This window comes from Anthonomus grandis, chromosome 7 (genome assembly GCF_022605725.1).
Source record: "Anthonomus grandis grandis chromosome 7, icAntGran1.3, whole genome shotgun sequence".
NCBI lineage: Eukaryota > Metazoa > Arthropoda > Insecta > Coleoptera > Curculionidae > Anthonomus > Anthonomus grandis.
Window position 1 is genome coordinate 29,725,698 of NC_065552.1, and position 26,262 is coordinate 29,751,959.

General features: G+C 32.6%; 2 protein-coding genes across 2 annotated transcripts; one reads left to right on the forward strand and one right to left on the reverse strand.

Moving 5' to 3' along the window:
* Positions 1–7,854: 7,854 nt before the first annotated feature.
* On the forward strand, positions 7,855–13,955 carry LOC126738528 (programmed cell death protein 5). The gene is made up of 3 exons (XM_050443902.1): positions 7,855–8,029; positions 8,157–8,271; positions 13,498–13,955. The coding sequence occupies exons 1-3, from the start codon at positions 7,964–7,966 to the stop codon at positions 13,707–13,709; spliced, it is 393 nt and encodes a 130-aa protein (XP_050299859.1). The 5' UTR covers positions 7,855–7,963; the 3' UTR covers positions 13,710–13,955.
* An 8-nt stretch (positions 13,956–13,963) lies between these two features.
* Positions 13,964–26,217, reverse strand: LOC126738527 (protein disulfide-isomerase TMX3). The gene is made up of 8 exons (XM_050443901.1): positions 26,069–26,217; positions 19,953–20,211; positions 19,701–19,873; positions 19,485–19,640; positions 19,210–19,429; positions 18,930–19,146; positions 14,106–14,304; positions 13,964–14,051 (listed from the first exon to the last, which is right to left on the reverse strand). Exons 1-8 carry the CDS (start codon positions 26,100–26,102, stop codon positions 14,026–14,028), a joined length of 1,284 nt encoding a protein of 427 aa, XP_050299858.1. The 5' UTR covers positions 26,103–26,217; the 3' UTR covers positions 13,964–14,025.
* Positions 26,218–26,262: the final 45 nt, after the last annotated feature.

Below are 26,262 nucleotides of genomic sequence, written 5' to 3' on the forward strand. Positions count from 1 at the left end.
ATATAGTATCAATTTTCTTTGTGCTTCCAATCACTGCTTGGAGTGCTGTACCTAAATTGTATTTTAAAATAAGCAAATAAGTAATTCATTACTACTAAAATGAGTAAATATGGTCTTACTTACCATGAATTGGGCTAGATCGTAGTAGATCCTTCCTATGACTGAGTGAACAGTAAAACTAAATTCAAATGTTTCCTATATTGGAACACGTGGCAAGATGTGCCAAGCACAAGGCCAAAAAACGCAAAAGGAACCTCAAATGTAGTAAGGAAATGTTATTATAAGGCGAATTTTGATAAATCCTAAATTCACAGGTGTGTAAACTTTTATTACAAGGGGACAACCCACACTAATATTGCCAAGCGGACTAAAAGCAACGTCTTGCTTTTTGCTCAACTCCCTCATGTTGCCAATTACTTATTTGACAATCAGTGGGGGCAACAAAAACACTGGGTTGCTTTTGCGACCGATCTTGATAATTTTGATATATTATTATGACAAATACTCCATTATCTATACTTTTTAGATGTTTTGAAAATCCTATACCTACTTACTTTTCGACCAGATCAACATGTAAATTAACTAAATTTATAGGGTGTGTTAGCTCTTTGGAAAGAGGGAATCTCGATTTGGCAGTTGTCTAATTTATACCGAATTCGTAGACTGTCTCTATCAAAGTAAAAAAACATGCAAATAGTTTTTTTTTCCGTTTACCCTACTGAAATTAAAGATTTTGAAAATAAAACTTAAAAATACGTATATTTGAAAAAAAAATCTTTCCTGGCTTATAATTTTGTGTGTTAACCAAAATTTATGTTTTTTTTTATTCTTGTATAATCCATAGGAGCTAAGACATTTTCTAAGTATTTATATGTATGAACATGTATGTACGTCCGCGGTACGTAACTAATGTGCGTACGAACTACGTATCCAAAAGTACGTACTAAATACGTTATTTTATCTCGTATTTTTAAAGAACGTAACAAATTATACATTGTTGCATTAGGATGAAATGATTTGATTATATTGAAATGATTACCCTTAGAACATAGATTTTTTTTTACTTTTTAACTGTTTTTTTCCTTATATCTTCTTTTTTGTTAATTCATTCAAGTCAATTTTAAGGCACTTCTATCTGTTACTGGGTTTAAGATGCATTCACAATCAATTTGTGGGTGGAGTGACACTTGGGCACGCATGCTAAGTAGGTTAAGTAGGTTATAAGTAATAGGACCATTCGCAATAAAATTCAACTTTGTGCATGTGTGCTGAAGTGAACAAAATTGTTTGAAAGTTGCAAGCTTTTTATGTCGTGCCGAGTTACGACATGCGTAATTATTACCTATTCTATTATTTTACATTTGTTTTGATTTAATTTTGAAAATTATGCTATTGTTTTGTTCCGTAAATACTGAGCTAAGTGACGCTAATAAAACAAACTGTGGATAAAGGATTAAATGCGTTATATTTGCTGCATATTACCTTAGCACTTTTGCTGTTTAAAGAAGAATTAATTTTCATGGATGCAGCGAATGTGGCAAGGCCACCTAACCCCTCAGTCTTATTTATAAATATAGGTAAAAACATAATAAAACTCAATATACTTATAACGAAGAATAGATGATGACTGAAGATAAAATATAAAAATTTAACAAACAAAAAAGTTATTGAGAATATATAATATACTCGTACTAAACATAATAAAGTAGTTCATTTCCCTGAGAGATTTTTTTAATTTATGACATTTATTTATAGTTCCTGCATTAAGACACCAATATATGATTCAAAATAATCAAACTTATCATAGTAGATATCTGTGTTTGCTCTGATATTTTTTATGTCAATTGAAACATCCAGCAGGACATTCTCAACCTGCTCAATATTGACTCTTTTGAAAAAACTTCGAGTTTTTGCTTTTTCTGGTAGTTAATTTTGGTTTCTCGCTTCTCTCTATATTACCTAATTGATGAGGATTGACGATCTGGGTATCTGTCCTTACATATTCCAATGCGTCATCTAAATTATAAAAGTATTATTAAGTTGTAAGTACAAATTAAATTGTAGTACGCAAAGACCCTGCAACACAAACCCTACAATTTTTCAAATAAAGAGGCCTATAATTAGGTGGAAATACAATAAAAATACATGCACAGGCATACCGACAAATATAATCACAAAATAATAATAAAAATCAAAATCGGTGAATCACCGAAAAAAATAGCTACAGCGCATGTGCTATATGTTCAGACCTTAAATTTATAAATCTATTGTGAACGGCTGTTAGTATGCCGAATTTACACTTGACGTCGAACTTCGCCCGCGGATTGATTATGAATGCACCTTTACTAACACGTGCATATTAATGCGAATTAGCGGCTAACAGGAATTAGAGTAAAAACGCTTGCTTGGGCATGTGTTTACACAAGGGTTTTAACATTGATGTTAATCAGATGTTTTGTTTATAGCCAACCTAAATCATTTATTGATTAATTATTTAGGTTGAAAAGTTAAGTAAGAACATCTCTAATTAAAGAATATAATTCTGTAAATTTTGCGAACTCCGGCTTTTTACCACTGTCACAACTATGTTCCTACTTGCCATTTGCATTGTTTGCAAGCAGTTTCTTGAACATGTGAACAAAATAATTTATGTCTGGTGGTAACATTTAATTACGTACATTACATACCATTTTATAGATCGTCACAAAAAAAACTTCCCTTGTAGAGGTAACCCTGCATAAATCGATTCAGATACTCACACTACTTCTTTGGGAATTTTGAGGGATACGAGCACAACGATCAAATAGCTCAACCGGACGTGGATACATAAATAGGTCACACAGTCGAATAACCCCGAATGAAAAGGGAATTTCTGTGTCAATAATGTATTCCTAAGTTTGACGAGCCACCTAGTGAGGGGCCGCATTATTTTTTCCAATATAAGGGCGAAACATTCGCCATTATATTAGAATTCCAAGTGGCTCCTATATTACAGATCCAGTTAGGAGTGTACTTTATTGGAGCATCTTGTAATATAGTCTACTATTTATTCCACAAGTTTGAGCACAGTTGCTTACGAGCACTGAAGGATGGAGTTTTATCTGATGCGCTTTAATATAAGGAATGTAGTTCAAAATCTTGAAATAAGAAAAATAACCCGGCACATTTTGTTTTAACTTGTAACATTAAAAAATTCTTATTATTTTGATATCCATCGACTGCACAAATGAAAAGGATCCTTGGGTTTTATTCAGTTTTAATATTTAAGAGATTCTTGCAAAATATTTGAGACTTATTACCTAACAAATGTAATATCTATATAGCTGAATTTTTACATATACCATTTATTAACGAATATTTCAATAAAAGGGAAAGTTTTTTTTTGAAATCCTGGACACGTCGATTTTATTTTTGGATTATGTATATTTTGTATCAAATGTAAATATAGAGGGTATCGCAATGTTTTTGAGGAAAATCTGTATTATTGTATGGAGAATAGAGGTGTCTATTTCCAGCATTTATTAAGTTAATACGAAATTCCTTTTTTTTCGTTCTTTGAAAGTCTAGATATAAAAATTTTAAATGTTCTGTAGTCTGTTAAAGCTATATTATTTTTGGTCTCACATTTAGCAATACTCAATATTTTTAAGCTAACGCATAATTTGGTGGAGCACTATCCTGCTGAAACATCAACCTATCCTCAACATATCTGTCATGTTGACAATTAGAGCTAAATTATATACCTCTATACTAGTCCAAACATCTAATTTTTGAGTATTGGTTATGTACCTCATGATATACTCTGCACAACATCGGCAGTTTTCACTCTTCAAAATAACGCGTAAAAATTTTGCATCATTAATAATTGGTTCACTGATAATTTCACAAAATTGTAATCGCCGATCGAAATCGTCTTCATTTAGTTCTTGTATAAGATGTATTTTGTACGTATGGTAATTATTACCTAAGAGTTCTTTAAATATTACGTCGACTAGCATCTGTCACAGTTTTCAATTGGCAGGTACTTAACGTAAAATCTACATGCTCTAGAGTAGGCACTTCCATATCCCCAACCCTTATGAGGATTTTCAATATTGCGTTTGCTGTTTGCCACTGATCCAGTTTCTCGAAATTAAGAAGAAAGATCCGGAACATACGTTCGTTGAATGTCACAAGAAAGACTTTAAGATACAAAAATCTCCTCAATTCTTCTCAAAGAGACATAGAAAATTGAAAACATAACACAAAGTGATGTTTTCCTATAACTTATAGTTGGCAATATGGATTTTCTCTTCTCCAGCTTAGTACTCCATACTTCCAGAATGTTTTTGGCAGCTTAAAACAAGAAACATAGGTCGGTTGCATAATTTTTTTTGAGTTGGGATATTAAAGCCACTAGAAATTATTTGCAACTGACAGCACCCTTCACTAAGCTCATAGAAATAAAATAACTGGAAACAAAACTGGCTGTTTCACAAGGTTTTTACGACGTAGTTCTTTGATATACCTACTCAATAAGAACTTCGTACTTTATCCAGCAATTTTCAGTGAAGGCAATACCCCAGTGAGCTAGAAGTCGAGCAGAAATAAGTTTAAACATGAGCTTCTATTCCTACGAATTTTAAGTAATTTTTTTTTAAATAAGATCTCATACGAGTAAATATCTTACGTTTTCTTAACTTTTTAAGATCTATTCACTATTTGTTTGCACGTGTCTTTTTCAAAAAGTCACTTTCCTATAATTGTCAAAAAAATTTGATAGGTTTGATTTAACCCACCAAACCTATCAAATTTTTTTGGGATAGATAGATATATGAGATCTCAATTCAAAAAGAATAAAAAAAAGGTTACCTGGCACATTATTTGTTAATGAATTTAGACGTTTATCATCATCTAAAAATGTTTTTTTCGTCTTGGAGCCGAGAATCCAAGCTACAAGCAGTTTTTCCTTATTTTCAGGCAGGTAGGTATTTGGACCAGGTCTAGCTTTGGAAAACTTAACTGACTTTCGGAGTAATAATGGGGGTAACTGATTTATTATTTGCAATAAAATTTCCCAAGATATTACGCGAAAGTTCATGCATTTCTAAAATATTTTTTTACTGCAGGCTTTACATATATCAGTAAAACCCACATAGAATCGTAATCTTAAAATATTTATTAAGCTGTGTATTACATAAAGAAAATTAGAGCATTATTGTAATAAAAATAAATAATAAACTCTAAAAAATTAACTTAACCAAAATTGATTGTTTAAATAAAAGGTTCAAGCTATAATTTGGCTAAACAAAAAGTTTACCTATTATAAAAGACATTTCGTACTTAAATACGTTGGGGGTTATATAGCCATTAAAAATTTTGTTACATCTATTAATTCAATGTTTTTTTTACGAAAAAACTTTCATTTGTAGACGTTTGCATTTATTTAAAATCGGTTTGGATATTCATTATCTATTATAGAAAAAGGTTTTATCCAAATCCTTTGGAAATTTTAGGAGTAAGAGCCTTTTTTATTTCTTTAACATTTGGCTTTTTAATTAATTCTCACGAAGAAACCTTAGATTGTAGAGATCTGGGACCACAATAAGTCCATTTAGGTATTCATTATTAATATCTGGACAAAAAAATTATTAAAATCCGTTGGGTATGTTAGGAACTCGCGTCTAGAGAGAGATTTCCATTTTGAATCCCTGGGCTCCGCATGCGCAATGTACGTGTGTACCGGCTGTAAAATAGAGATTGTGTTATGTTTTAATACTTATTACTTTTTATTGATTAGTATTGATTGGAGTTAATTTGAAATACGAAAATATTTTTATAAACTGTTTTATATTTCATAATTTGTTTCCTGGTGTTGGAAAACTTTTGTTCTTCTCATAATATTGTTTTTGTGATTTTGTATAAAAATGTTTATTGTGTTTGTTGTTGTGTGCTACGATCATCCTTCTTACTATGGAAAACTCTTTGGAAAACCAATGTGCTGTTTGTAAAAAAGACCTTTCCAGCAACTCTAAATTAAGAAGTCATGCAAAAAAGTTCCATTCTGGTAAGTTTATTGATAAAATATGTTTAAACAATTTTAACAAGATATATTTTTTTATAATTTTTAGATTTGGTGAATGAAATTGCCCCAATGAAAGTGGTTAAAGTCGCAGCCACCTGTAACAAGTGCTTGAAAACATTTTCACAATATTCAAACCTTAAGAAGCATGTAATAAAATTCCATCCTGGTAAGTTTGGAAATGATACGTGTATAATATACAGTGGTAATATTGAGGGTAATATATAATATAAACAATATTCTTGTAGTGTAAGGTGTAAGTTCTATCTTAAAAACATTTGGAGATAACTTGCAACTCATATCAAAATTAGAAATACTAAAGCAAAAATTCTATTGATCATTTGCATCTATTATTCATATACCGGGCTGCCATTTCTTTATTTTTCCACCCTGTATATTGAAACTTGGTAGGATTAATATATGACTAAAATGTGATTTTCGGGTTGTAAAAGTAATTCTTTATGACTTACGGTTTTACCGCAAATGATCCTAGATTGAAAATTTAAAAATTAATTAAATAAAAATAAGGCTAAAATTAATTTCAAAATAACAAATTTAGACTTAAAATGACTCAGTTAATCCAAAAAAACATAAAATATACAGGGGGTCTCATTTAAAAATCGAAAGTTAGAGTCATTTCCGGTAAAACCGGAAGTCGTAAAAAATTACTTTTACAACTCAAAAATCACATTTTAGTCATATATTAATCCTACCAAGTTTCAATATACAGGGTGAAAAAATAAAGAAAAGACAGCCCAAAGAGTGATATCGTTGTCACCCGGTATACAATATGCAGTGACCGACAGAAAGTACGCATCATATGAAATTTTTTTTTAATTATTAAAATTTGAAAAATATCGATACGTGCAATCGCCTATGTCGAATAAAATGAACAAAAAATCCTTTTTGTTCCTCAAACAGTACCAAAAAAACCAGGACGTATAAATTTTTAAAAATGTATACGTCCCGGCTTTTCTACAGCCTACATTCCAAATTTGAATTAGGCGCCGTTTCAGAGATGCAATTTGCGCATGCGGGGGCCAGGGATTTAAAGTGGAAATCTATCTCTAGACGCGAGTATTTTAGGACATACGGACATTATACATAGATTAGGCATTATTTGATTAAATAACAGCGACCGCGGACTATATTAAGTAGATTGCTGGCAACCGACATATGCTGCGTTCACACACATGACAACCTTATATTATAAAAATGTCATTTGACAGTAGTGCTGGGACATCACAATGAAACATCGATGTTGACATCGAAAAGTAACATTGGTGTTTTCCCACATCGATGTCAGGAAAACATCGAAGACTGACTTAATCAAAATTAAATAAATAAACACTTCACTTACAAAATGAAACTCAGTCTGGGCCTGGATAGTGCATAGAGATACAAATCCAAAATCACTTGGCACTTGTCAGTTGGTAATTCTAAAGTAAATTGGGGGACTTGCGGGAATTTCCCAGTTTCAACGCTTTACCGAATGAGTGTGATATAGAAAAATCGATAAAAATCTAAATGCGAAGAACGTCCAAGCCTAATATTTTTAAAGACTGGGACTAGGAGTTGGGTTAGAAATTGGTAATCATTTTTCTTGCTGTGTTTGTTTTTTAAAATCGGTATATTTAATTTTTTTATTAAAGAAATTTAGTTTTTAATCAATATTTCTGGTTTTTTATCAACTGCGGATATAGCAAAGGTAAACATCGATGTTTGTCAAATAAAACATCGATGTTTCAAAAACATCAAGTATAAACATCAAGATAAACATCACCCAGCACTATTTGACATAAGTGACACTTGACATGTGTTTCTATCTTCATTCTTCATCCTCTTTATTTTTTTTTTAATTTAACCAAAAATTTGAAATTCTTATTTAAAGAGGAATTAAATATGGGTGATTCAGATTTAGACGAGTTAAGAAAACGCCGCTTGGCCGAACTTCAATCCCAATACAAGGTAAAACCCTATTTATTAAGTACTTACTATAAATAACCTTAAGTTTTGGTTAGTAATACTTTTTGCGATGTAAGGTTATGGCCCTCTTGCCTTTTGATAATTCCTGTATTTTTATCTCCAAATACAGGGTGGTGCCTCAGACCAAGACGCCCAGCAAGCTCAAGAAGCAAAAGCCAAGCAGCAAGAAGATGCCAAGAATTCGATTTTGTCACAAATCTTGGATCAAAATGCTAGAGCCAGGTGTAGGTATTCAGATCCTAAGTATTTTTAAATTTGGTTTAACTACGTCCAAATTGAAAATGCTTTATTATTTAAAAAGGTTTTAAAACTATAAGGTGTGGAATAACAAATCTTATTAATTAAGTAATTATTTACAAAACAGTTTCAGCTTTCTTACCAATAAACAGAATATTTCTTGTTTAGACACTTTGTGTTGATTAAAGAAGGCCTATTTTTTTTTAATGTCAAAAACAACCAAACTTACAGCATTTAAAGTAAATGGCACTGTTGGGTGGCTTAAAATTACATTTTTGGGCACTAATTCATCTAATAACGACATATTTTCTTGTTTTTTCCTAAAATATTGGGTCTTACTTTCACAAATATTCTAGAAATATGTAGAAAAAAAAAGGGCAATTAAAAAAACTCAAAATAGTAAAAAAATATCTTAAAATACATAATTGCTGAGTGCTTTTCAAAACAAAAACAGTGGCTTGGGACAGTTGTACTTTTACTTTGAGGGAGTTTTTACTGATGAGTTCCAATTGCCGAGAACTGGTAGATTTTTTAGTGAACCATTTTGTGTTCATAGGATTGACCAACTGTAACACCTGAACTGTTAACACTGACTAAACATGGTGCTTAACGGGTTGGGATGGATTGGATTGAGTTGGGATAAATTGTTTTGAGTTAGGATGTCGAGCACATGGGGGGATTAGACCCCTCATGTGCTATATATTTATGATTATATACAGTTATGAGCCCTCTATACAGATACACTTTTTCAAATGAATAGAATTTCAAAATGTTAGAAAATATGAAGGCTATGAACCTCTGCATAAGGGATGAATTTTTCAGCACTAAGTATTATTAAATAATATTATTAAACCTCCCTCTAACACTGGTCATATGACTTGCCAGGTTAACTATTTTCCCTTACCAATCCCTACATCCTCTCTCACGAAGAACTCACTTATATACCTCAGCAAAAAAACTTACAACCATGTTCCTCTATGTATCAGACAAATTTTAGAAGTTAAGAGATTCAAAAAGGAATTAAAATCACTTTTATTATCCAGGGCATATTATAGCCTTGACGATTTTTTTAATGATACCTTTTAACCTGTGCTCTGACATCATTTTAGTGTTTTAGTTTTGTTTCCTGTTAAATAATGTAATTTACTTCTTCTAAATTCTGTTTTATTGACAGCTTTACTTATTTTTTAATGAAATTTATCAAAAAGATGCTTTTTTTTCTCAATCTGTTTTGTTATGATTAATTTTGGTAATGTGTGTAAATTTTATGGTAAAGTGTTTTAGAAGTTATGTTTGTTTGAAATTTAAAGTGAATTTGGAATTTTTTAGTTTTTAGGATGCTTGTACACAAGATTTTGTTGTCTTACGTAATATAGCACATTTTCTTTCTTTCTTTCTTTCTTTCTTATCTTGTGTACAAATAATGAAACCCATTGACTATTATAATGTGAAAACACTGCTATCATTTTGGCAGATAGATATTGATATCTTCCATGTTTTCTCTTATATTGGATACACTTTTTAGATGTGTTTGTTTGTTATTACAGTAGACTCATGATATAGTGAACTAATTAATGCACATCCAGTTCACTATATTGATTTGTTCACTCTATCAAATTTTTTTTTAATGTACATATTAAAGCAATGTTTGTCATTAGAAAACTAACTTTATTAATGCAAAACAGAAAAAATATTACATATGTAATTAATATAAAATAAAAAAAATGGCAATCTAATCTATTTTTTTAAAAAATTAAGTAATTTTTGTTTGCTTTTTTATTTTTAGTCCTGTTTGCACCATCGTATTTCGTTTAAGTTTTGTAAAACGAGTATACTAGAATATTCCACTTTATCTTCATTTTCTTCGGCCCATTGAAGGATGTTGTTAATCGACTTTATTGCCGAATTTGTTGTCACTCGTTCCTTATTTACTACCATTTCTTCTTGTACTCCATCATCTTGATCGTTTCCATCACTTTCCCTTTGGTTATTAGTTTCTTTTGTGTCAGGTAAGTTATCTTTATTCCAATCGTCTACATCAATAGGTTGAATATGAACTTCTGGATTAAAAGTCTGCAATAAAGTAATGATTTCTGATCTCACTGTGTCAGTGTCTTCATTTCTTATCGGCTCCGTAAAACACTTAAGGGGATGTTATCTTCCCCATCGTGAACTTCGTCGGCTTATGGTGAAAGTAAATTATGCCAGCATTTTTCTATAACTTCAGGCCTTAAATTTCTCCACGCCAAAGCCAAATTTAGAATGGCGTCCTTTAACGAAATATGTTTTAGAGCATCTCCGATATCCTGGTTAGTTCCAATAATTTGTGATAACAAATTTTTTCGATAAAATAGTTTTGTCAGACGAATAGCGTTTTGGTCCATTGGCTGGATTAGCGGAGTAACGTTAGGTGGCATATAAACAGTAAAAATGGAACCATCATCACTTCTTAGCTGTTCTGCAGGTGGATGGCTTGCTGCGTTGTCCAACAAAAGCATGGCTTTAACTGGAAGGTTTTGACTCTGCAGGAATTCCGTAACCTAAGACAAGAACAAATGCTAGAATAATGTGCAGTTTAAATTCTTAAAAGGAATAAAAAAGGGCGTAAATTTGTAAAAATCGTAGTCCAAGGACTGAAACCATTTTTTCTAATTCTCGAGATACAAAGATGGTAAAATTTAAAACGTCTTCCTATGACAAACTTACCTCAGGAATAAACATTCGGTGAAACCATTCTTTGAAAATTGCTGCCGTCATCCAAGCAGCTTTGGAGTTTCTATAATGGACGGGACAGTTAAAATTTCGAAACAAACGTGGATTTTTTGCTTTCCCAATAATTAATTATTTAACTTTGTGAGTACCTACCGCGTTTGTGCATGCTAGAAAAGTCACTCTTTGTTTCTCGGCTTTCCTACCTGGGGCAGTTTTTTCTTCGCGAGCTACATATGTCTTTCCGGGCAGAAGTTTCCAATACAAACCAGTTTCATCGGCATTGTAAATCTGTTCTTTTGTTAGCTGAAGCTCATTTATTTTTAGGCGTAAAGTTCTTTTAAAAGGATCAACAAGCTCGGGTTCTGACGATAATTTTTCTCCTGAAATCGTTAGGAAGCGTATTCCAAAACGTTTTTTATACTTTTGCATTCAACCACTGCTCGCATTAAAAGAAGGAGATTCCTTGTATTGACTGTGAAGTAACTTGGCCTTCTCTTGGATCATTAAACCAGTTACCGGAAAATTTCTCTCCCTTGTTTTTAAGAACCACTTATATAAAACTTTTTCCATTCTAGGACACTCTGATTGTCTCAAAGTTTTCGCTTTTCCAGGTCCTGTGAAAGTACTGTCGACTCGTTTCAAAATCTTTATCCTTCTGTGACGAATCGCGCATATAGTGGATTTAGCAACACCATATTGTCTAGACAAAACGGTCACTCCGGCACCTTTCTTTAATTCTTCTAATATTTTGGCTTTATCGCTTAGGGTTAAATGCTTTCTAATTTTTGCCATAATTATTCTGGCGGCGTGACGCGAACTACTGCACCCAAATACTAAAGAAAACTAATTGCCCGAAAAGGAACAAACCGTTTAATATCTTTTTCTTGTCTTAACTTGTTTGTTTACCTAATAAAAATATTGGGTTTAATATTTCGAGAATCATTTTGTTCACTTGACAGAATACATTAAGGAAAAAATGTCTGTTCACTATTTAGAATAGTTCACTAGACAGTGTGTTCAGTATAACGCGAGTCTACTGTACTTACATTGAGCTTTAGTGTAATAATTAAATTTATTATAGAAAATAGACACAATTTGGAATTTGTGAATTTATATATCAAAAGTTTGACAATGTTATTATCAATGACAACATCAAATCATTATCCAATAGTCTCTCTATTCAGTTAAAAAAAATATATAAAAAGCAAACGAAAATTTGGAAAATATATGATATTGCTCAATGCATCCAATAATCTGACTGACAAAAGTCTATTGGGATTTAACTAAATGCCCTTGTAAGTATATTTCAATAAAATAGTTATCCATATTTTAAACAAATATAACCTGGATAGCCTCAACTCTTTTTCCCATATAAAAATAATTTTCAGTATTTTGCTTATTTGTGTGTCAACATGGCCCTAGATCAGTGAACAAGCGGAAAAAAAGTTTCATTTGTTGTGGAGTTTTTGGATTGTATGTTTGGAAAAAATGTGCAGAAGATTTTGTTTTTTAGGGATTTTTTGACCCTTTTTTATTTTGTTCAAAAACACCCTGTAGCTGCTTTTTGTATTTAGGTATGTAGCATATAAATGTTTGTTCACTCTATTTGATAATTAATTTACCCACCCAGTACCCCTATTCACTCCCAGATCCTGTAAGGTTCTAGGGTAAAAATCTACAAAAAGATACTTTTTTTCTAAAGCAGCGCCGACAATTTTGTGTTCTATAAAGACGCCTATATAGAAACATTTTCTTATAGTAGTAAAATAGCAGAAATTAATAATAATTAATAATTATACACCAATTGTTAATTGTGAAGAACTTTAAAATCTTCCTAAAGCACTAGGCCTGGTCTTTTAGGAGCCTGTATAATTTCATATAATCAGCAAAGAATAGAACATTGCCTTATATTTTTGGATACTATATCATTTATAATCAATAGTAGTGTTTGAAAAGGGTTCTAGGTTACTACCCTCAATAACATTGAGTGAATGGTAACCCTAAATTTTAAAATATTCATTATTATTGTTACTTATACAGCAGAAGTTATATATCCTCAAAAACAAATCAACCAAATGGACTCATTTAAAACATACAGCTATGTTTGACTTTTCAGTATCTAACAAAAAGCTTTGATTTTTCTGTTCGCCCTGAAGGAGGCCTATTATAGGCCAAAATGTTGGCAATAAAAGAAAAAATTTTGAAAGCTTGGATTTCAATTGACGCCTTATCCAACTTATGTGTACTCAAAAATATGTGTTATTTTGTATTAGATTAAGATATTGCAAATAAATAAATTAATTAATTATTAGTTTTATGGGTTAATGTTGAGAGGCACACACATCTCTAGATACACTATCCTTATCTGGTTACATATATTGTAAATTTACATTCTTGTTGAATAAATATATAAATCCCATACACTTTGTAATAAACTAAGTTTTGTTCTTACTCTTCTTTTGGGTATTTGCCCAACTTCTTCATTTTACTTTCTTTTTCAGTAAACACCCTTCTCCTGGGTAAACCTGAAAAGGGCCAAATGGTGCAATCAATGTTGCTTCGAATGGCCCAAACAGGCCAAATAATGTCAAAGATAGGCGAGAAAGAACTGATAGGTCTGCTGGAGAATGTCAGTGCACAAACACAGAGCAAAACTTCCGTAAAATTTGATAGGCGGAGAGCAGCGTTGGACTCAGACGAGGATGACATTTGAATGCCTCTCATTATTTATAAAAACAAATGACTTAACAACAACACTACTGCCTTACAATTAAGCACTGTGAGTGAGGTAGGAATTTTTAAATAAATTAGTAATAATGCTTAAGGATTATAAAATTGTTTTATGTATCTCACTAATTTAAAATATTAACTGTTTTGCTTTTTGTTATAAGAATAATATATAAGTATAGTTTTTACACTTATTGCCTAAGGAAATGAAATTAAAGGATTTCTAATAATATTAAGGAATTTTTTTTTAAGACGGTTTATTAATAATGTATTTACATAAACTTTAGAAGCTGGTATTTTTTTTATTCCTTCTTCTCATGAAGTAATTCTAGAAAAAACGTTATAATTAAAACCTGAAATAGTTTTCTCATAAACCAAGTACCTTCTTCTTCCTCATTCTCATCAGCATCCATAATATCAGAACAACAACAGGCCCATAAAATAAGTAGGAAGAACAATGATGGCAAAGTGAACAGCACCATTAAAAGTATTGGATTTCCTTTCCACATATCCTCCAAATTTCTTCTTAGGTCAAAGAATTTTCTGACTACGTTTATGTGAACACTATTTCCTCCATATGGCTAAAAAATATATTAAAATAAGAAATTGATTTATTCAATGGTTCAACCCAATTATAAAATAAATCTACAACATAGCAAAAATGTTTAAAAAGTTATACAAGCTGCACGTGCATGTTGAAAACAAATGTGACTATAAGAAAACAATTTTAAATACACATTACATAGTATGTACAACAAACAAGCACCCTCTTTATGGGATCGTACATGAATTATGTAACGCAAATTACAAGCTTTTTTGACACCGCGCCGCTCCCCCCTTTGTCACAATTGCTAATTTAAGATCTACTCAAAAAAAAAAAACTTGGATCATTAAAGGTCTAAAGTTATATTATCTAAGTTATTTGCACTCAATTCGCAGTTTGCAGTTTATCACAATCATTTTCTGAATTATTTTAATAGATACTGAAGCGACAACCGCAGATTAAACCGGCAAGCGAAATTTAATTATTATGAAAGTAGGATACAAAATGTTCCCAACAAGCGGAAAGAATCTTGGAAAATTGTTGATTTCCTAAGAGGTAAAAGAAATTCCAAAGCAAACAACTCGCAATTGAGTGCAAATATTAATTCTTTTTATTGTTCAATTGCAGCTAATCTCACAGTGTCGGACGTCTCACTATGTCTGTGCCTAATACATTTTTTTAATCCCCGTTACTGCTGCGTAAATTATGCATATTTTGACTAGAATAAAAAACAAAAACTCTTCTGGCTGGGGGATGGTAATTCTATTAAAGTGTTTTTAAATCTTCCAATCTCGGCACTGACGAATTGTATTAATGATTCTTGCTTGAGCGGTAACTTTCTAAGTCTTTTAAAGAGAGCCATTGTGATTCCCATACAGGCCTATCTCGTTATTGCCTAATTTGACTAAAATTGTGGAAAAACTTACGAAGAAAAGGCTGGTAGAGTATTTGGAGGCTAATAAAGTTCTTAGTATTTCTCAGGTTGGCTTTCAAGCTTTAAAAAATACCAGTGATGCATTATCTCACTTGTCAGAAAGACTCTATTTGGGGCTTAATGGCGGAGAAGCAGCGGCAGTCGTTTTTTGTGATATCGCTAAGGCTTTTGGACTGTGTATCGCATGAGTGGTTGTTGCAAAAGCTTGAGGTATATGGGTTTAGAGGGAGAATGGTGCAATGGTTTGGCTCATATCTGTCGGAAAGAAGCCAGTCAGTTATATTTAAGGATTCCATATCTGATCAGTTGACAATTTCAGCAGGGGTCTGTTCTGGGTCCACTTCTTTTTCTTCTTTATGTTAATGACCTACCCTCGATCTTAAGATATGGGCATTGTACACTTTGTTATGGCATGATGCAGATGTACATTTTCTACTCAAGAAAATGAATGAGGACTTATGCAGAATCAAGACTTGACAAGTGTGACTGCAATTATGTAACTGCCTTTAATGTAACTAAAACAGATGTTTTAAATTTTAAGTGTAAACTTTAAAATGTGCTTTTGAACACAGAACCTGTCTTAAACACAAATAATAACAAGTCTCTGGGCGTAATAATAGATGATAAATTAATGTTCGATAAGCATGTAGGGTAATTATTCCTGAAAATTGCTTCTGGTTGCTTTGCAATTAGAACCATTGCCAGTCAACTTAATAAACATTTAACAAAAAGTGCTTATTTTGCCTTACTTCCACTTGAGATATGGTGTCTGCTTTTGGGGATGTTGCTCAGGTTACTTGTTTCGAACTATCTTTATTTTGTAAAAGCGCGCCCTAAGATACTTCTGCAATATTGGGTATAGAGAATCTTGTAAAGCATATTTTATCTCTGAAAACGTTACGCTTAATATTAATACTTGAATCGGTTTGTTTAGTGCATACAAAATATTTCAGAGCAATTACTTCTCAAAATATTATTGTTACTCGCCCTACATTTAAAATAAACCTTTCCATACAGAGATCTTCCATGAGTTATCATTCGATTATTTTCTTTAGCAAGAGACTGTTTAACCATCTTCCTATTTCCATTAGAAGGACTTCTAATTATAGCCAATTCAAAGGGGAATTTTAAAAAGGTATTACTCGTAGGAGCCTATTATAGATGGATGATTATTGGATAATATCTAGTTGTATTGTAATTTTATTCTCTCTCTTACATTTATTTTTTATTTACAAGTTTTACTTTGTGTAGTAGATATTATAATATGTAAAAGCTTTATCTATAGGAATTTGGTATTTTTCAGATAATAAAGCATATTTTGACTTGACTTGACAAGAATAAATTTTACGATAAACAATTCAATTAAGCCTTTTCCCTTGGGCAGTGTGAAGATGTATCAACATCAATAATTAGCGTTTTTATTTCAATTGTTTGTCCTCTTCACATTCTTTAATCTTAGATATATCAGTCAGGTCCAGATAATCTTCATCTAACCACTTAACTTGATCATTCTTCAAAATAGCCATCATTTCTCTTTGTCGTTTTGCTGCAATACGGACAGGTCCAGTATTTTTTTTTTTTAAGTAAATATAGCGTTTTTATTCTTTTTGTGTTCAATTTGATGTTTTTTTAACAGGACTTTCGAAGCAAAATAGATTTGCAAGTCCCGTCGTTGATTTCTTCTTCTACAGACGGACAATGAAAATCGCTTGGCAAAATTTTTGGCAGAACAACTGAAGGCTTGTTTTGCAATTTTGAATTCTGAGAAACAAAAAGTGGTGCAAATTTAACCTTAGAAAAGTCCCTGGAGAAGAAGTCGTTCCGGCATTATGTTGGATAATGAGCTACGTGCTTTCGAACAACAATTCAAATTATTGCAGTTCACAATCTGCGTGAAATACTGGCTTGTCCTTACACGCTTCAACATCCAAACTTCATCTTTTAATAAAATACTGCTTCAATCAATTTCAGAATTTTGATTATCCATCAATATCAACGGCATTCCATATCTCTGCTAATGTCTCTCCACAGTGGTGAAAGTTTTTCTTTCAAGGTCTACATCTATAGCCGATTTTATTCATGGTGACTTCCATAACGTTCATGGAGTAAGATTAAACCAGCAAGTTCTTTGCTTAAAGGTGGTTTTTCTATCGACTCTATTAAAGGCATTTCTTCCAGGAGCGTGGGCGGCAGTAAATATGGCGTCGAAGTTATGTGACGAAAATTGATGAATACCAATATCAATTATTTTTTGATAACGGGGATTTTCCTCCAGGCCGCCGTAAATAGTAATCATAAATAATGGCTTCACGTTATTTTGGAATATTGTTTAATATTAAAGTCTTCCAAGGTGAGGATACTTCAAAATCCAGTGCATGATATGTATGCAGTCGACGAAGTATATCTGCCCGGGCTTACTAGTGTAAAAGTGAACCTAGAGCACTCATATCTCCACTTCCATTTTGTTTTAAAATAATACCCGCTCGTAGACAAACGGGATTAGTGTTAACTACTGCTTAACATATTGGGGTTCGAGATTTGTCATCTTGCTTCAAAAAGCAAACTTCGTTAGGTCCAAGAATTGACGCTATTTCTTCCAGATAATTTATAAATTATCAAGAGAAATCTTTTTGAAAAAAAAATAGGCTTCAATATACAAAATTGCCTATACCACAACATAATTAAAATATATATATTATTCAAAGTAAAATGAATCTTTAGCCATTGAAGAAGGTTGTAATGGGAAAACAATAATATAAATGTAAGTAATGAAAAACTCCACAAGAATATTTAATACATTTGTTTATTGTTATTTAAATTTCATTAATGTAATGCTGGAGTCTATTGATTTGTTTTCTATTTTAGTTTAGTATTTGCAATACTTGAATATTAAATTTAGTTTTAGTTATATATAGTTGTTAGAGGTATTCAAATATATCAGATAAGTAAACAATAAACTCCATTGCATTCCCGAAAAATTTCCTAGGAGAAATTGAATTAATAAAAATTCCTCTTTAAATAGTAAAAAGATTACATTATTCCCAAAAAATAAAACAAATGATAATTTTTACCCGAGGCTTTATGATATATCACTTTTTAGAATGAATAACGTGTTTTTACTATAAGTATTAAAAAACATCAAACTCCAAAGATTTATTATGGTGTTAAGAAATTTATAAATATACTTTATTACGGCCCTGTCTACGTGCTGGTTGTTAATTCAAGTAACGAGCCACTGTCACTGACACTCATAAGGGTTTCTTTGTTGACAGGTTTTGATCATAAATTTGCCACTTTTTTATTTTCAGACACTGCTGTTCCAGGAGTTATGAAGGTGTGTTATAATAAAGGTGTATTTAGGCAACAGCTCTCTGTCTGTAATTTGTTACTGGTATAATTATATATTGAGATTATTGTTTTGTTCATATGATAGTTAAGATGTGTTATATGAATATTTTTCTTTTTGTTGTATAAGCTATTAGTGTATTGTTTTCTTGGCTGATCAAATTATGTATTTGGTAGTTAGGTTGGGTCTATTTGATTTAATTTTAATTCTTAGATTTATACAAATTTTATAATGTGCTTGACCCGTGGATAAATAAATAAGTTAATTTAAATGCGATTATAACTTTTTTTCAAACTATTTTTTTAACTCGTAAGATGGAATTTGTAATTGGAAACATTATTTATTTTAAAACGGTTTATTTCTCTTAGGTTACACTACTTACTGGTGCTGTTCTGTTAATAATAGATTGTAGAAAATCCTCGATGGCATCTAAAGTCATGATAGCCGGATCGTCTTCGGGAATATGATGATGGTAAGTAGTTGAGTTTAGCACCAGTAAATACGGCAACTCCAAGCGATCCATCAGGATGCTGTTAGCCAAATCTGCATTACCCATCCAACCAAATTGGAAATGTTTATGGTATAAATGGCGTTTCTTACTAAAATGTGTCACATTGTGCTACTTATTTTAAATAAATGATACTCCAGATACTCTTACTTACCGTATTAACGTCTCAACTTTGTTTCTGAACTCAATCATATCAGGAGGGATGTGATTTACTTTGTTTTCGTCCACAATGGCTAGAACCAAATATTTTTCGGTTTGCATCACCTCTTTGATGTTTTCCGCCGAGATTCTTGGAAATGTACTGAATCGTTCTACGTTTATCCACTTGTACAATTCGCTCATTAAGTAGTCCTCTACGAAGTTATCTATGGAGCCTATTGAAAATTATTTGTTAAAAGTTGATGTAATGGGCGATATTAATGTTCTTGCCTTCAAACCAATAGGTTTCTCCATCTTTATGAACATAAATCGCAGAATTTGTAGAGTTGGGAAACTCTCCCTTATGAATTTCTTTACTTATGGAATAAAAAAAGGAATGAGGTTGTAGCGTTTTGGCTATGAAGTAATAGGTATCCCAAAGCTGACCTTAAGAAATGTATTAGGTACAGTTCATTTGATGAATAATTAATTAATTTTAGTTTTTACCTTCTCTTTGGCCAACAAACATAAAAAACAACTGATTTTGGCTTTTTAGTCTGTTCACACTGTCTGGTTGTCTTACTTCTTGCACTGGAGGGCCTGCCATTCGCATGGCGTAATCTACTATAGCTTCTTTAGTACGTTCTCCAGTATATGTATGATCTTCATCAGATTTAATGCTGTAACCACAAATGCAAATAATATAAAATATATACTATGGAAAAATCATTGATTCAGCTTAAGCAACTTTTAACTTACAATTTGATAGTAGGTGTCCCATAAGTTTTAAACTCTTGAGCAACATTAGGGAACCTAATCGCGTCCAATTTTCCAACTTTAATGTTAGTTTTGGCTAGGGCTTGTGCCACGTGCATCCATATTGGCTCCAGTTTTTTGCAGTGTCCACACCAGGGGGCGTAAAAATGCACTAACCATAATCCGGTTTCTTTACGGATTTCTGGAAACCGGTCTGTTAGTTCCAGAACTCGGGAGGAGTGAATTGGAATCCAAGTAAAGACTAAAGAAAGCACAATAAATATATTAATAAAAAAAGAATGAAGAAAATTATTAATTGGCCATATATTTATATATTTAATATATACATTTATTTAAGGAATACACTGGCACAAAAGGGCAAACGCTATGGTACTTGAGTATCACGAGTCAGTATGAAGGTGTCTGTGGATATTTTTCTTAAAGTTCTGCAATTTGTTCGGGAAAGACCTGCTTTGGGAGTTGATTTCACAGACTTGCACTTCTCCATAAAAAAGAAGTCATGATATAACAACTTTTTAGGCGTCTGCAGATTGCACTCCATATTCATGATCCGCACATGCCTGTAGAGTAGATCTTGCGTGTATAGCTGGATAGGTGGAATGATGCGAAATAGGAAGAATATCGATAAAACAGACGAAGGTTCGCGACCTTCCATCTAGGCCACAAACTGCCCAAGGTCATCTCTGGATATCCTATAGTATGACCCTCTTCTGGATATCAATCAAGCAGCTTCAAAGTTTTTTTGGGTGCAGGTCTCTACATGTGACAACAATATTCAGCAGATAAACGAATCTATGCCTTATAAAGCGTTAAGAACTGCTGCAGCCTTTTTTTATGCAGCCTGAATCTTAGCTGCGTTAAGCTCGATCAGATAGTAAAATGAATAATTGAATTGCTCCCAAATGATGTTAAGGTCGGTTAATAGGTTGTTACTTGGGGACACCTATGGCAGTGAGTGGCGGCTGATGTCGTCTGGTTGGCAGTCTTGAAGGAAGACAGAAATTCGATTAGAAGTCTTGTCGAGAAGATCGTTGATAGATAACGAAAACCATAATGACTATCGCTAATGATATTGGTTAACTCCAGGTATTTTAAAATTAGCTGGTTGGCAATTTCCTCCATTACCTTGGCGATTGCAGGGCCTTATTAGTATTTAAGTCTTTGAGAACTTTTTCAAGATTTCTGTGACGAAAGACTATATCTGGTAGAATTTTATACCAAAACAGGTGGAAAAACTCTTCCGTAGTCAATGGTGAAATTTTTGATCTACAGAAACCTTGGCCAACTGATTTTGCTACAAACCAAAATGATCTTGATCCATTTGAGCATTAGAGAAGTTTATTCTTCACTCATTCATCACGCACTCATGATATTTGTATTTGTGGGTATCGACCCTCTGTTTGCACGCACTTCTCAAAGCAACAAAGTTAAAACAATTTGCAGGGCCTGTGTCTTGGCGCTATTTTTAATAAGCAGCATTTCTGTTGTGACCTCCTTGGTGCAACTTTTATCAAACCAAGATTTACCGTCTAAAGAGCTGTTCAAGGTGTTAAAAACGCTTGCCAAAATCAGCTCTTAAATCTCATTTGCGCATGCTGAAGGATCATTGGTCCTGAAATAGACATCATTTCAAGGAAATGAAGAGAGGAACTGTTTTAAATATGTCCAGTTTGTTGATTTATAATTTACGCGACATGGGTGGGTCCTGACGAGTTTTCATTTCTAGTTTACATATTGCGGTTATTCATTTATGATCTGATGTTTCTAGTGGGGCATGTACTTTAATATATGTACGAGTCACGATAAACAGATCCAGAGGCTAGCGCATAGTCTCCCTGTCTATCTAGAACTCTGGTTGGCTTCCGTGTAAGTTGCGTTAGAACTTAATTAATCGCAAAGTCTCCTGCGATAACAATTTTTGCACTTTGATGATTTGCTTGCGGTTCGTCGATTTTAAGGTCGGTGAAAAGCCTTCTGCAGTGTATATCTCTGGCTGGTCTGTAGAGGAAGCAGAAATACTTTATGGGTCTTTCGGTTGTTATTTTGAACCACATAACATCGAAACCTGGGGGTTCCAGAGCTTCTTCTCGCTTGCACGTTTTATCACTTCTAATGAAGACGTCGAATCCGAAGTTGGACCTAAATCGGGTGTGGACGTCGTATCCAGGGTACAACATATAAACCCTGGTTATTTCCCAGTTCACTTTCGTCTCTTCTAGAGCTAAAATATGAGGTATGTTTGTAGATGTTGGTTGGTACAAGGCGCTTATGTTCGAGTTTCGTACATTGGTCAGGTTGCTTTCTAAATTATTATAGCTAAAATTATCGTACATATTTTGAAACACATTGTCATTTTTTAAAAACTGCATATTTTGTGAAACTTTTGGTGACAACGCTCGAGCGACCTCTCTGGGATATGGGAGTAAATAAGTTACACAATTCAAAAACTCTGTGTATGCTTTAGTTAACGAAAGGACATCTTGGTTGTTTGCTTATAGGTGTCTTTATTGTTTATTGTGCCTGTCACATTTTCTAATTGGAAAAAGTGACTGAGGAATTGGAAGGAGACAAGAACAACCTATGGAGGAAACAACCTATTTATAATAAATTTTGCTTGAAAGTCGAAACTATCGAAATTAAAAAAAAAATAGAAAAAACACGGAAAAAAAATTTGAACATGTTTGCCGTGCATAGAATGAGTATCTAGCGATGAGACAGAACCAAGTTATATAGATAAAAATCAGATAAGTCTTTTTTTGCATTCTTCTTCATATCAGATATGGTTCGAGGCTTTTATTTCATAGGTTGCAGCACCTATCCAGTCAGTGCTACGAAACGAAAATTCACAAGGGTCGGCTTCCCAGGAAGATGATTTTAGTTATATTGATACCGATTCTCATAGCGTTTGCCCTTACAGTGAAAATCAAATAACATGTCAAAATAGATCAACTAATACATCAAAACGAATTCATACATTCGAGGCAGAACAGGGTCCTGGAAGAAAACGTAGTAGAAACTGTGTCTAATGTTATAGAAAAGTTAGAGTCACTTTATCAAGTCGAAACGAAGACACGACAAGGTGACAAAAGTATCAGCATTTTGTGCTGATTGTGACAAAAGACCAGTCATGTGCCTGTCTTGTTTCAATGGAAAACACTCTAGCTTGTCTAAGAGTCAAAATTAAAATAAGTCATTACTTCTACTCATAGCAAAATGGCAGCCTTTCAAAATCTTATGTTTCCGATTTTTATTTCCATTAAAAAAAATTAAACTTTACGTAACACAGAAATGTAACTATTTCACTACAAAAGATGTTGAAAATGTGCACCATTAACTTCAAGATAGTAAAAATAATCTATTGGGAACTCTTCACGAACATTTTGCAAAGTGGTAACATCAATGTTGCGATATGCATGAATTATTCTTTGACAAGATCGAAAATAGATTCTGGCTGGGTGACGTACTTTTTGTTTCAAGTAGCCCCGTAAAAAAAGTCCAGAGGTGTAAGATCGGGCGACCTGGCTGGCCACTCGGTAGGCCCTCAACGACCAATCCACCGATTAGGGTAACTAAGTATTAGTCAAATATTCTCTAACATTCCTGCTAATGTGAGGCGGTGCCCCATCTTGTTGAAAAACTGTTTCCAACTCAAATTCATGAGGATTTTCTTTAATTTTTTCTAGATCAATTGTTCTACTGCAGTTTCCAACATGTTAAAGTAAAGGTCCCCTGTCAAATTTTGGTCTAAAAAGAGAGGCCTAACAATGTAATTCCCTAATATGCCAGCCCAAACATTTATTCCTTCTGGGTATTGTGTGCGTGTTTCACTAAATATGTAAGGATTTACGTCGCTCCAATAACGGACATTTGACAAAAAAAAGTACATTCATCACTGAAACAAATGTTCTTTACATAAGCAGGCTGAAGTCCTATTTTCTCGGTCATACATCGATCAGGATCATCTTTTGTCAATTGATAAACCATTTGAATTTTATACGGATGAAATGTATATTTTTTAAGTACCCTTTTCACAGTAGTAGAAAATACATCACACGTGTCACCAACTGTGGAAGTAGATTGTTGTGGATCTGCTGCTAATAATATCCACCAGTTTTTCTTCTGGATAGCTAGGATGTCCTGGATTGTTCCTACCGGCAACGCCGCTACCCGTCTCGGTAAATTTCTAAATTAGGTTGCGAAATACTTTCGACATATTGGACGGTCAGGAAAGCGAACGTTAAAAATTCTTTCGCATTCAAAAGATAAGAGGGGCAGGACAATTAAGAGCCACCCTGTATATTAACGGCTTACTTGAATTTTTTTTGATAAAGTTAATCACATAAAAAGAAAATAAGCAAGTTGTGTCTGGCTTACCAGTCAAAGCTTAATTCCGTATTGTATAAAAGCCTTTTAGATCCTAAAGCAAGGAATATAGTATTGAACGTACACAATGTCTTTGAGTACTATTTAAAAGGTATTTTAACGTGTTCCAATATGACAGAATTTGAGAAAGTGGAGCAAGTTTACTTTCTTCTTCTTCCTCAATTCCAATGGACTCGCGTCTGTGTGACAGCCCGCCCAACTTATTTTGCTTCCTAAGAAATGACAACTTTTCGGCTTTTATTTCGGCCATCTTCAGGGCTGGAAATGACACGTTACTGTTTATAATTTCACAAATAAATAAATAAATGATTAAATAGAAAAACTCTTATTTTTTGAATTTGTTGCATTAGAAAAAGGTATGTAAATTTTAAGACTCGTTTTGCTGTACATACATATTTGGGATTGAAATACATGCTTTATCCTTATTTAAAAAATAACATCTATAAATATATTATGTAACAAAAATACTGAAAAAAATATTACTGGTAATATACAAAATAAGACTTTTTTATTTAGCCATTTAATTAATTTGTTTATTACCAGTGAAATTCTAAACTGTTACATGTCCTTTCCAGTTCTAAAAACTGCCTAAATAAAGGCCGAAACCTCGGTATTTCTTCTGGAACAAATGTTTTATATGAGGTATGAGGTCCTGAACTGAACCCACAACACTTTCTCTCCATTTAACACTAAGGACCTTAAACTTTAATATGACAGGAATCGACGCATCAACAATCACCTAAGAAAAGTCGTGGTAGGGAACCTTTGAAGATTGATAACACAGCAACAAATCTAATCAGAAAGACACTACATTTCGAACAATTAAGAGAGTTCAATCGTCAATAATACAGGAAATAATTATTACTTGAAACAGGTTTTTTATAAGACTAAATATCATAATAAAGAATTTTTAAATTGCGTTTTATTTGAATTACAATAAAAAACAATCAAACTACGCAGATAATAATGTTGATGTTTTTGAAGATCAATTCATCAAGTTAAAATTTTATTGTAATTGATAATGTTAGGTATTATTCTGGACTAGCAGATAAATGGCTATTATCCTCCTGGTGGAAAGATTATATCAAAAAGAAATACTATTTAAAAATGGTGGTAATTCGATTGCAACCCTATAATTGCGCATTAAATCCAAATTATTAAAATACCTATACCAAGCATGAGAAACGACGCTGGCCACATATTTATCTATTGTATATTAATATCACATTAGCTATTGTGCTGAATTTTACGACCCTATTGTATTGGGTATGGTACCGGGTGTGTCTAGTCAATATTTATAAGTTAGTTTAGCTTTCTGTTCTATGCACAAAAAATTAAGACTCATCATATATTTATACGAACTCTGAATAAATTATGTGCTTTAACATAAAAAGAACCAGACTATATAATTTTTATTGCATCGTGCTAATAATTGTAATATTTCTTCTTTTGCCTACTGCAATGCTTTGTTTATAACTTGACGTATTCGGCTTACATCAAATTTATGTGAATACATAAATAAAAAGTCTACATAAAATTATATTTCTTCTGTTATAATTAAATCAGTCATTATTGCCTATATATAGCGTCATTTAAAAATAAATTAGAATAGTGTAGAATGTTTTTTTTTGTTTTAAAACATCGTTTTAAGACGCATTTTATGTAAAAATTTGCCTGTAAAGTTATAAATAAATATATATATATTGATGACTTACCAAAACACACAAAAAATCCAACAACGCCCTTCATTTTACTATTTTATATATAAGTAACATGGACTATTAAGTTTATCATACTCTGTTTGTTTAACGTAATACCGCTATAATAGCATTAGCGTAAACGCTGTATTGATTTCTTTACAGATGTTCCTGAAAATTCAGGTGGGAATTAGGGGACGTCGGGAGTCGGC